This window comes from Festucalex cinctus, chromosome 13 (genome assembly GCF_051991245.1).
Source record: "Festucalex cinctus isolate MCC-2025b chromosome 13, RoL_Fcin_1.0, whole genome shotgun sequence".
In the NCBI taxonomy this organism is placed as follows: Eukaryota; Metazoa; Chordata; class Actinopteri; order Syngnathiformes; family Syngnathidae; genus Festucalex; species Festucalex cinctus.
Genome location: NC_135423.1, coordinates 6,626,282 through 6,638,793, shown reverse-complemented (window position 1 = coordinate 6,638,793; position 12,512 = coordinate 6,626,282). Strand labels below are relative to the sequence as shown.

The window sequence follows — 12,512 nt, the reverse complement described above, 5'->3', positions numbered from 1 at the left end:
TGGCTTCATGTTCCTGCGCTATAAATAGTTGGTGTAAATAGTTGCACTCGCGTTCTACAGGATGAATGCTTTATGACAAGGAAGCTAGCGTATTTCCCGTGATAGGTTGCTCTGCCCCAATTACGCTGATTCATGAACTTGTGACAAATAAGCACCTCCCTCAAATAGACGCTTCCCATATCCCCGGCATGTTGGACGCTAATGTTTACACATGGACATGATATAGTAAACCACAAGGCCCATTTGTATGGAGGACCAAAACTGCCAAAATACAAAATGAATAAATGACTAAATACTGCGATTGGTGAGAAAACAAAATAAACAGCTTTGGATTTCACTCGCTAGGCCACACCCCCAAAAGCGCACATCAACACACTAGGGGTGTCACGATTCGCCAACTCCACGATTCGATTTAAATTTCGATTTTGGGGTCACGATTCGATTTTTTTTTCGATTTTTTTTTTTTTTTTTTTTTTCGCTCCCCCACTTTATAACACAGAGGCATATGCTTCTGTAGGCTAAGGCTAGTCTATGATCATTGGTTCTATTCATTGTACAGTAAATCTTATTTCAAAAGATCGGCTACATATAGGTGATGCAATTTCCATATTATTTTTGTGTAAATTTATGTAATATATGATAATTGACATTAGGCAGGAATGATCAAATTCAAAGAATTTATTTACAATATAAAGTTAACCGTCTTGTTCTTACTGAAGTGTAAAATAAAAAATAAAAAAACAAAAACAAAAAGTCACAGTGGGTGCCTGCCATCTATTGACTGTTTTTGGTTACAACAGTGTGCTGTGCGTTCCTCTTAAAATAATGTGCAATGTGCAACAACAACAAAAAATATATTGTATCCAAAGTCATGGAACAAATACAGCCTGAACAAACTATATCCCAACATTTACAGTTGCTGGGCATACTGTAGCGTGGTTCAAGTACACTAATTAAATGTTTGAATCCAGCGTTTTCCAAGGCTGCAGGTCTGCTGCTATAAATAGACCTATGGATCTGGCGTTTCGCGCGAGCTGAAGTGTGTGGAAGTTTCACTGTAAATGAGGATGAAATAGTTGGTTGGACCGTTGTTTTCCCACTTCTAGTTGAATTTGATAAATCTAAATCTTTGTGATGCCTGCGTAAATGTCCCGTCATGTTTGTCGTGTTTCCCGTTGTTATAGGCTGGCGGCTCGGGCCCGCCGCCGGCTCCGCTCCCCTAGTATGTATGTGTGTGTTTGTGTCGGCTGGTGCCCGTATAATGGTACTTCAGTTTGAATGCGCCAGCGCGACACTCTGATTGGACGACTGTGCCAGCGCGACACTCCGATTGGACGACTGTGCCAGCGCGACACTCCGATTGGACGACTGTGCCAGCGCGACGCTATTGTGTATCCGTGTATTATACCCCTATTGGTTAGTGTTGTTTCTCCTCCGTTCTGTCAGTTCTGTCAAATGCGGTTATTATTTGTTCACCTTCCACTTTCACTCCCTTGTCAAACCCCTGCCTGAAATTTCAATTCAAACTACTCAGATGTTAAAGTCGACCCGTGTTTATCTACTCTATATTTTCTGTTATTGTGTTACTTCCCTTCCCCTTGACGAGCCGGGCGTAACACCGTGGCCGAGTACAGTACGCGCACATAGCATATCTTGCAACTGTGGTCTTTTTATCGACAACGTGAACGTTGTCGACATAACTCACCGGGAACGCAAAATGTTTCCAAACTGGTGACGAGAGAAGCGGGAGCGGCTTGAAGCACCATTGCTGTGTCTGTCCGCGCTTGCCATCATGACTGCAGGAGAAGTCAGCTAACAAGTGCCGTTAGCTAGTAGCTGAATGGCTGCGTCTCATTTGCTTTCCTGGGAGGTGGCGGTGGCGGCGGTGGCGGCGGGCGCGGGGGGGGGGCATCGAATCGTGTGTCCTCTCTTCTATTTCGATGCTCGAAATCGTGACGTAATTTCGATCGATTTCGATAAAAAATCGAAATCGTGACACCCTTACAACACACTAATACTCCAGTGTGTGCAGTTTCAGTGCATTTTATTATATTATTATATTATACACTATTATTATATTGTAAACTAATATGACCATGAACTATATTTTATTTACATTCTCTTGTCCATCCACCCAACCATTTTCTTAACCACTTGCTCCTAGGGCTGTAACTAATAGTTATTTTAATAATCGATAGATCTGTCTGTTATTTTGCCGATTAATCAGTGAATCGGATAAAAGAAAGTGTTTTTATTTCCATCCCTTTACTGAGAAACAGGATATTATTTCAAATAGACTGTGCAGCTAGTTTCTGTAAAGTGTAATTGCACTTCCAATACAGTAGGTGGCAGTGGTGCGCTCATTGTCAGAGTGTGCAACAAATACTAATAGAGAAGCACTGCTCTAATGGTATATGAAAAGAAAAAAAATGAATATAAGTGTTGAAACTGTACATAATGTTATTGTGGCTTAAAAACATGAAGAGTACATTTGTGAAGTACTTTCAGTTATGTTTTGTTTCAAACATTTATTTCCTGTAGATTCAATTTGTAGTTTGTGTATGGATGGAAATTGACTACATTTATCTCGCTCATGTATATTTGTTGATTAAAATAGTTTTTCTTTTTCTATTTATGGAGCATCTGCTCTGACCCCCAAGCCGTTACAGTGAAGATAATGCTATTCATGATGTTGAGTGTGTTTGTTTATATACTTGAGCACGTGCGAGCATGCGGCAAGTATCGTGCGTGTGTGCGCGCGCGCGCGCGTGTGCGGGTGCACGAGGAGAATCAATTTAAAACACAATCAAAAGTTAAGAGGGATTAAAGCCAGTGTGCCCGAGATAGTTGAAAATAGCTGCAGAGATTATACTAATGTAATCCAATTGAAAGGCGCCTTCCCCAAATATTTATTATTGAGGCGCCATCTGTTTTGAAGCCTGTAGGGTCAGTCCAACATGCCGTTTGACACCGAACGGGCTATTTTGTTGTCCTACATTCCTCCCTCCATCCTTCCTGTCTGTCAAAATCTTCCAGAATAACCGATTCGCTCCGTCGGCGACTTTGTTTGTTCTCCTCCGCAAATCTGGAACGAGTTTTCAGTTCGGTAAAAATGAAATTTTAAGGTCACCCCGATTTCTGTGCCGCTCTGGTGAAAGATTATAACAAGGGGAAAAGGAATGGGATGCTTGAATAATGTATCATCCCGTTGTTTGTTTCTGCGTGACGTTGCCTTTACGGGGTCGTCCCGAGACTTAGCTGGAACTTTTGTGACAAACTTTAATACACAAAAGCTGCCGTAATGAGGCGAAAACGCGGATTTTGTTAAACGACAGGCCCAGTGCGGAAATGTTACAACGTGACAGCACATTGGAGCTCTGCTAATACTAAAATATTAAAAGTCATCAATTGTTGCAGCTAAGCGTGTGACTGGGAGGAGAGTCGCTTCACATAAATTACAAAAACTCTCACTTTGTCATAAGGTGTGATTATGGAAAAAAAGACTGCAGTAACCACAATTATTTTTGATTGATATTGAAATCGTGATTAAGTAACATGAGTGTTCATTGAGTTCAAAACCTAGTATTTATTTAAAATCCAACTTAAAATGTAACTTAAGAACAAACAGAAAATAAATAGGTAGCAAACTAAAATTATGTTAAAATAATAGCAATAAAAAACAAGAAATAATAAAAATAGTGTCTGTTGCTGTGCTCGCCTTGGCCTCTTTGGGGCAGTGTGGCGCCGTGCATGCATGGTAATACACACTAAGATGAAAAGAGTAAAAGACAGTTGTTGATTGAACTTTATTAATGTAACTAATTTTTCACAGATTAGGAAGAATATGTATCTTTAAGTGTAGTTTTATTATCTGTGTTCCTACCAGGGTTATTATAGTTTTGGAATTTTTCATTTTAGCTAGTTTTGATTTTGTTTTGAGTATTGTTTTTTTTATTTTAAATTGAGTTAGTTTAAATTAGTTTTTATTTGTTTTACTTATTTAAGAAATGCTTCGTTTTAGTTTACTTTGTTAGTTTCAGTATTAGTTTTAGTTTTTAGTTTTTTAAATGTGTATTACTTGTGCACAATATTTAAAAAAACACAATTCGAGTGACGTCATCTGATGCTGCTTTTCTATTGGCTGCTGCTAGATGACATCACTTCTAAGGTGACACACTTTCAAACGTCCTTTTTCCGGTTAATATTAAAATAAATTTACTTAAAATCACATTTAAAATTATCCCCAAAGGCTCATGCATTAACTTAATTACCAGAGACTAAAACGCAGGACATTTTTTGCTAGTTTTGCTAGTTTTAGTTTTGTAAACATAAAATGTAGTTTCAGTTACTTTTCGTTTTTTAAAAAGCATTTTCGTTTATTTTATTTTGTTGACAGAATTGTTTTTTGAATTTTAGTTTTTTTTTGTTTTTTTTTCCGTTAGTTTAAGTTAACTAAAATAACCTTGGTTGCTGCAGTGATTGTATTTAAATAATTTAGATTAATTGAAGGAATATCACTCTCAGAACGCGATGCTAATTTTCTATTAGCCTGTCAATAGGCTTCCACATTGACTGCTAGCAAAAGCGCTGGTGATGTTTCTAAAATGAAATATGGCGTGCGGTGTATCAGGGTGCTTTCAAAATGTAGGAACTTGAAAATACACTGCACATCAATTGTTTTATTCCTTTTTAATGTTGTTTTTTTTTTATGATCGTGAGAAGCAAAAACTAAAATTACAATTACGTTTTGATTGCTTGTCGAGCCAATTTGTTTTGCGTCTTATTGTATATGTTATTCTGCGATTGGCTGGCTACAAGTCCATCTTGTACCCAGACCTTGACCCCCATTGAGAACTTTTCTGTGGAAAATGGATTGGAAAAATGGATTGGGTGTCCCCGTTTTGTACCGAGCAGCAGCCAAGACAGGCGCTGACACTTGGTACGACTTTTCCAATGTTGTTGCAGTGAGTTGATTGTGAGGTTGCAAGGATGGATGCATGGAGAGACTTGCTCAGCTGGGGCTTGGGCTCTGTGGAGAGGGACTGACTGACATGAGAGGAGGACGAGGAAGAGGAGTAGGAGGCTTGGAAGCAGCGGAGATTACTGCATGAGATAGAGCAGGGCCGCTTAAAGAGGATCACTTTATCTTCACACAGGACTTTACATGGCTCCCTCAGGGCTTTTGACTGAGCCACGCACTTTTTATCCGCCGCTTGATCTCCTACACACACACTGCGAGAGAGAGACACACGCACACACACACGACACAATGACATACCTTTTTATTTTGGGCAGTATTAAGACCCGCACTCTCTTGTTGTTCCACTTTAGAGCCATTTATTCGATCCTATCCGGTGCTATCATGCCGTTTTAATGATGATGGGATCTTATCTCCTCATTAACCCTCCTATGGTATAGTAGGAATGTGCTGCCCCCTTTGGGTAAATCTTCGTAGTACACCAGCGCTCAAGGCAGTTTGGACCTACCACAAACAGATATATATTGCTAATGCCACCTTACCAACGTTTCAAGAAAGACACAACAACAAGCATGTATTTTGATTCGCCAATCTAAAAAAAAAAAAATAAACGTTCACTTTTTATTAGCTATTTTATTTCCTTGGTTAAGTTAACCCGGTTACAGTCTTCAGGAACCTGAAAAATATATTTTTCAGAACTATTGCTGAATCATTCTTAAAATGAAATTGTTACTTTTCGTTTGAATACTAATTTAACTTTAGTAAAGCGGCAAATTAGTAGTAATGTCAGGATGTTGCCTCGAGTACATGCTAGTTCTGATAGCTGCTATGCTAATTGCTCAAGAACAACCCTACATATATAATGGGGGCAAAATAAATATGATGTTAAGTAAGTTAACACAGTGTTGTGTATGTTTGAGTGACACTGGCTGATTTATTTTTTATTTTTTTAAATGAGAAAACAAAAGTAGCCTATTAAAACTGGCTAATAATAGCAGGGATGTAAAGCAGGGTGTCAAACTCAGTTTAATTGAAGGCCACATCATACTGATAATTTCTCCCAGAAATGTTAGGACTGTGTAAACATGTAGTATCACTAATAACCACAAATAGCGAACATCTGCAAATGACTCCTTTGTTAAATTATTCAACACAAACAAGCCATCTTCGCGTGAGGCTCATCAATAATATTAGCTAGCATGCTAGCTTGTTGCTTCTACCTGTTGATGGACAACTTTGATATAGATTTTCTCACCGTGGTGGGAACTAAAAATCTATTTAATAATAAAGATAAAGTAGACAAACTTTATTTGCTTCAGTGGGCCACAAAACATAAAGTGGCGCTAGAATGTTGAGTTTGACACTTGTAATGTAATACGATCGGCCGCTACCTGTGTGCAGGTTTCTTCTATCGTTAGGTGAAGAAGAAGTCTCGGCTCTTAAGTTTGGGAACCCTAGGCCCCAAATAATTGTTGACTTTTAAAGAGAGAATCCAATTAGCAGATATTAAGCATAACTTTCAGCCTTTGGGCAAAGTGGAAATTAGGACAGTTGATTTATGGAGACTTTCATGGAATCATACGCGAGTGGCATTTATTGGCAGATTGCTTTCGAGCTGGAATTCTTGTCGGAGCGCCTCTGTCTGCTCTCGCCCCAGATGGAGACGGCCGTGGATTAAGTGAAGATTTTCCCTCCTTTTCATAAACAAGTGAATGACACGCTAAACCTGCTCAATGAAGCAGACAACAGGGTATTATCCCTCCACCCTTTATCATCATCATCATCATCATCTCACCTGATCATCCCGCCCTGATTGGTGCTCCGGCTGCACAATGTCGATTAATCAAGATGAAAGATTGCATCACGCCAGGTCGCAAATTCCAGACTCCCTCATTCCAAAAACCTTTTCGAGACCTTTTTTTTTCTTTCGCCTTTTTCTTCTTCAATGTTGCTGTTGTTGTTATGTAATGTTACAGCAGATCTAAGGCGGTTTATTGGTTCGCGCTAGCTGGTGCTGGAGATGAAATTGGAGCGCTAACAGGATTTGTGGAAGGGGAGGGGTGGAGTGAAAAAAAAAGATAAATAAGTGTAACAGAGAGTAAAAAGAAAAAAAAGACAATTCCTCTGAACACTGAAGCTTGCGCCACATTAAGAATGAAAATGGCCCGGAGGGATGATGGCAGTGAAAGATGTAAATCTCAGGCATACAATAGATGCAAAGGCAAGATGTGAAGAAATGTAGATTTCCCCCCCCCCCCCCCCCCCCCCCCCTTGACACCACACCTTCCATATCAAATTTGATTCTGATTCTGATTCAAATTTTTCTTTACTTAATTCTTTGTGCACACTGAAAGCTGTATCAATAATTCAGCCTACAGCGATATTGTCTTGAGGATTGGCGAAAAAGCTAAAATAAATAATAATAATTACAGTCATTAATTAACATTAAAAAGAAATACTGCATTCACACTAAAAAAAAATGCTGGGTTTTATTTATTAATTTTCCTGTATTCCTCTTTTGATACAAAATAGCACAACCCAAATTTTTATTTTAATCAAAATCAATTTATTCATGTTAATTTATATATGTTTGACTTTAAAAATGTACATATTTTAATGTATTAAAATTCACCAAGTTTCTGTTTCCCCTCATTTAATTCTTACAATGTTTTATTATAAATATCTATATAACTGTGCACCAAATAAAGTAGCCAGTTAGTGCTGTCATGGAAAAAGATTAACTGCTCTTTCCTCATTAATTGTTAATATCATTTATTCATCTTTCTGTTTCATGTCCTGTTTTTAAAGCGCTTTATAAATAAAGTTGAGTTGAGTTTTTTACACATTTTTTTCAGAATGGCAAAGTTGCTATTTCTCCAAAGGAATGCATTTGAATCCTTTCATGTTTCAATAATATTTTTGTTCCCTTTTTTTTTGTGCGATGACTTGTAAGTAGCTTTGTTTCCGCCCTCCATCCTGTGTTGTCATGACAACCGAAGAGGATGGAACCAGGCCGGTGTGGGCTAGCCTAGCATATGTCATGATTTCACGTCAAGCAAAAGTGATTGGTTCATATTAATTTTTGCTGAATCGATTTATGAAAGTGTCCGCGCGCGTGTGTGCGTCACATCATATCCATGTCCAGCTGAGCTGTTTTGCCTCACGTGAGGTGAGAGGATTGAGCCCGGGATTGTTCGGGGATTAGTCAACGGGATTTGTCAGATTGAGAAATTAAGGAAGAGGAGCGCCACTGAGGCAGAGGTCACTTTGCCCTCAGGAGCAAGCATGGAAAAAACAAAAAAACAAAAAACTGAGTCACTGCAAGTAAACTTTTCCAGGTCAAAAAAACAACTTGTCCAAATGTGATGTGCGCATCCCCCTCCTCAGCCCAGCCCAGCCCAGCCCAGCTCCAATCTCCTAATTCCTCTTCCCTGCACATGCATGGGAGCGCCAGAACGGGAAAGACGTTCCCGGCTGAACAGATGTGGAACTTCCAGCTGTTCGTCTGTGGATCACGACCGGCTCCCGCTCTTGATTGACCATTTTCTCTTGAGCGCTATAACCTCGTCAAAGCGTTCCCGAGGACTTGATTTCAATTTTATTTATTTTTTTCCTCCCCCTCTCTGGGTCGCTTCCCCCCACCCCCTACAACATTTCAAACTGGAGACGCACTCCGACTCCGATTGCTGGGATCAGCTGATCCAGCTCCAGCTGTCTGGTTCTGGTGACTGGGCACCCTGTGAGTTGCTGTTTGTCTGTCTGTATGACTGTCTGTCCACATTATAGGAAATAGTATATATATAATAAATAATAAAAAATAGGAAATGAAGTGGAGATGCAGTAAAAGCTTGAGTTGATGTCTATTTACCTGCACAATATCTAAGATTTTTTTTTTAACAACTTTGTATACATGTATTTTGCAGAACAACTGATAAGGATTTTTTATTTTATTTTTTTTAATGCCAATTCCGATATTTGGCACAACAACGTTCCGATAACCAATTAATCAGAAAATTAATTAAAATAAATATAATGAATAAAATACTTTTTAAAAAAATCTATTTTTTTTAGTTTTTCTCTCAATATTTTATTTAGAATTTTCAACGTTTTCAATAACAAAAGAAAAACGAAACAATCCAACAAAAAAGACCTCAAAAACTAAATAAAAATAAAAAATAAAAATGAAAAACGAGTAAATAAATACAGTCCTCTCTCCCAAAAAAATAAAATAAGTTACACAAGCAAAGATGGTAGATAATAACAAAATACAAAAATCAACAGCCTGAAATCATATCAAGCTGGGTCATCATATTCAAAAAAGGGGTCCAAGAAAAAAATCTTTTTCCACTTGAACTTTTAACAATAGGCACAATAATTGACTTTTTTTGCAGTACTTTATCCTTTGGTATTTGTTTAACTTTACAACACAGAGAAAAATATGCAAAGTCGTCAGATTTTATTCATTCATTCATTCATTCATTCATTCATTTATGGTTTGCTTTTTGGGGGGTGGTTGAATATTATCTTCATTTTATGATTTAATTTTCATTTATGAAAATTAATATTATTGGTCGATTAAATCGATACTTTGTTTTTATATTTTTATTTATTTATTTTTTTTACTCAATTATTTACCACTGCAGTTTCCATGTACAACCAGCAATTTTATGCGTTTCATTTAATTATGATTGTGTTTATTCCCAAATCCAACAGGGGATTAATGCTCATTGGTCACCTATTTAGGCAGACGTCTTATTTAATGAGATTCATTTTTGCAAGAGCTGTATTAAAAATTTCGTCTTTACGAACATAATATATATTCACTTTTGATTGACACAACCATAAAGGAGGAATACAGTATTTTTTAAATCGTAGTCATAAGAATAGTGTTGCAAAGCATCATAAGGAGAGTAGTTTTTTAATATTTTGACCACCTAAATAAGATAATTGAAATATTAGAAACTCTGCTGTTCATTTAACTCAATCACGATCCAAACTATAATCACATTGATAACACGTAAAATATATAAGTAATAACCAAATTAAATTGTTCAACACATCATTATATAATCATGATTAAAAAATACAAATAATACAGTACATAGAAAATATGTCAAATAAAAAAAATTAAAAAAAAGTCAGCGCTTGTATATTGGAACTCATTAGATGGTTGTACCTATTCATGTGGCCAGTTAAGTGTAAAGCATTGCCCCTAATTGCTTTTTTTTGTTGTTGTTAAAGTGGGTCTAGATCTATACCTAATGAAGCAGCCAGTCCGTTTTCATGTTTGAAATACATATTTATGATGATGATGATAAAGTTTTTAGGTCATATTTCCATGGAATCACGGCAGATTTTGTCTGAGGCAAACGGAGTTTAACGCCAGAATTAAGGGCTTGGTTGATGAAGTCAACTTTTCACAGACATCTGGCTGTGAACATCCAACAAATGTTTGTTTTTTTTTTTTATATATATATATATATTTCAAATAGATTCCAGCAGATCGTATTTATTTTATTTTTTTTAACCCACGAAGACCCACGCAGGCACGGGGAGAACATGCAAACTCCACCTAGGAAGGCCGGAGCCTGGACTCGAACCCGAGTCCTCAGAACTGGGAGGCGGACGTGCTAACCATGAATTAACATAACATAAAGTGTTACTTCTATGTATATGTTCATTTGTTATATTGTCATATTTTTACAGCTTAATAAAACACTTGCTTACTTGCTCAAAAAAAAGTTCCTAAAAATGACAGTTGCTCCTCAACATGAAGTCATTAATTCACAAAACTTCTCCGCAAAGCAAAAAAAAAATATATGTGAATATATGTATATACACATATTTTTATATATATCGCACCTTGGTTAATGTTGTGTTTGTGTCCCAATCACAGGTGACAGCCAAAAGGTGGAAATCCCGCGGGAGGAGATGGAGGTGGTCAAGGGCCAAATGGTGGTGCTACAAGCCTGGTACAGCCCCAGCTCGGACATTTCCAAAAACACCGTCATTTGGCACTTCACTGGGAATGAGTCCAAGCAGGTAAGAGGGGAGCTAAAAAAAAAAAAAAAAAAAAAAAAAAACACACACACACAAATCCGTTGTGTCATCTGGAGTTGACCGTGCACTGACCTCCCCTGGAATTGACAATGGCGATCATATTTAGCGGGATTAAAGGCGAGACGGTGAATGGAGCTCATTGTGAAACTGTCGAATTGGGAAATGTACGTATCTCGTAGGGATGCCCTCGAGTTACATTCCTACGCTAGCAATGTAACCCGTATTTAGACTTAAGTCGAATTTCCACATTAACGTCAATATTTACATCAAAATAATTTGCATGAAAAATCTAAAATACATTAAAATAAAAAAGATTCTGTCCGACTAAAGCCCAAATCTTTGCCGATGTTCGTTGGTGTCTCTCCTTTTCTGTGATCTTTTTATGATGTCTGGCTTCGTTTCCATGGTAACTGCTTTTCTTTTGACTGGACCAACACTGATAGAAGACGCAGCTTTCTTCTTCTTTGGGGCCAAGATGTGGAGAAAAAGGAGGGCGAAAAAGCCAAAGATACTCCCACAGGTGCACAAACGCTAGCACTAGCTAAGGGCTAAATAGCAGACGAGGGGAAAACACTGTGGACGAAATGGTGGATGAGGAGCCAAAATGGTGGACCCAGCGTAACCGTTGTAAAGTCGAAGCACCTTAGGTTGAGTGCGCCTGAACTCGAGGACTTCCTGTACTTGAGTAGAAGTACAGCCAAACACACCGTTATGCCCCGCTAGCTTAATGCTAATGCTAATTAGCATTTATAGTGTGGTGCTCCAACCCTTGAAGCAACAGACTGAACACAAATGATTCAGTAATAACATGTTGAAGACATACAATGTAGCAATATTCACAGTCATATACTCTTTATCCTCCGTGTAAGAACTAATATTAGTGCCACACTGATGACCTCCGAAAGGGTTTTAGAATTTCTGTAAAGACACGCCCCACTGCATTATGGCTAGCACCGCTGTCTTGCGTTTTCAGGTTCACATTATTTATTTATGTACTTATTTTTATTTGATATTTTACAGTCAAGGCTCGGGATGGGAGGTCTGTCCTGAACGGCCATTTTAGGGTGCGTCGTTCGATAACGGTGCTCAACTGAGATGAAGATTATTGCAGCACGTGTCACGTCAAATTCATTCGGGGAGCAAGTGAACCACATGACATATTTCATCTGCCCTGTAAATATGATCACATACAGCGTACGTGCGTGCGTGCGTCTTGGCGTGATGAATATAATCTAAACAGTTTCAGTGTCTGATGCCTGGAGGCTTATCTTGCAGAGAAAATCAGAAAAGTCGGCGCTTGCCATCTGCACACATCAGGATTATCTTTATGATGAGCATTTCTGTTTATATGCTTAATCTGCACAAGCAGATATGCCCCGCCACCAATGCAATTAGAATGTATGATATGCAGTATGCACCTATGTTATTTGACTAATTACCAGAAGTGAGTACCGGCCGATTAATCGGTAAGGTC

The 12,512-nt window shown here is 38.1% G+C and overlaps 1 protein-coding gene across 7 annotated transcripts in view; it reads left to right on the top strand.

The window, feature by feature from the left end:
- esamb (endothelial cell adhesion molecule b) overlaps positions 1-12,512 on the top strand; it is a 69,462-nt gene that overhangs the window by 38,625 nt on the left and 18,325 nt on the right. For 6 of the 7 annotated variants that reach the window (XM_077540784.1, XM_077540783.1, XM_077540781.1 and 3 more), the window contains exon 2: positions 10,875-11,020. In XM_077540784.1, the coding sequence (XP_077396910.1) occupies positions 10,875-11,020 (146 nt within the window). Of the gene's footprint in view, positions 1-10,874; positions 11,021-11,458; positions 11,559-12,512 lie in introns of those variants that run through there. The other variant, XM_077540785.1, reaches the window with a different exon arrangement.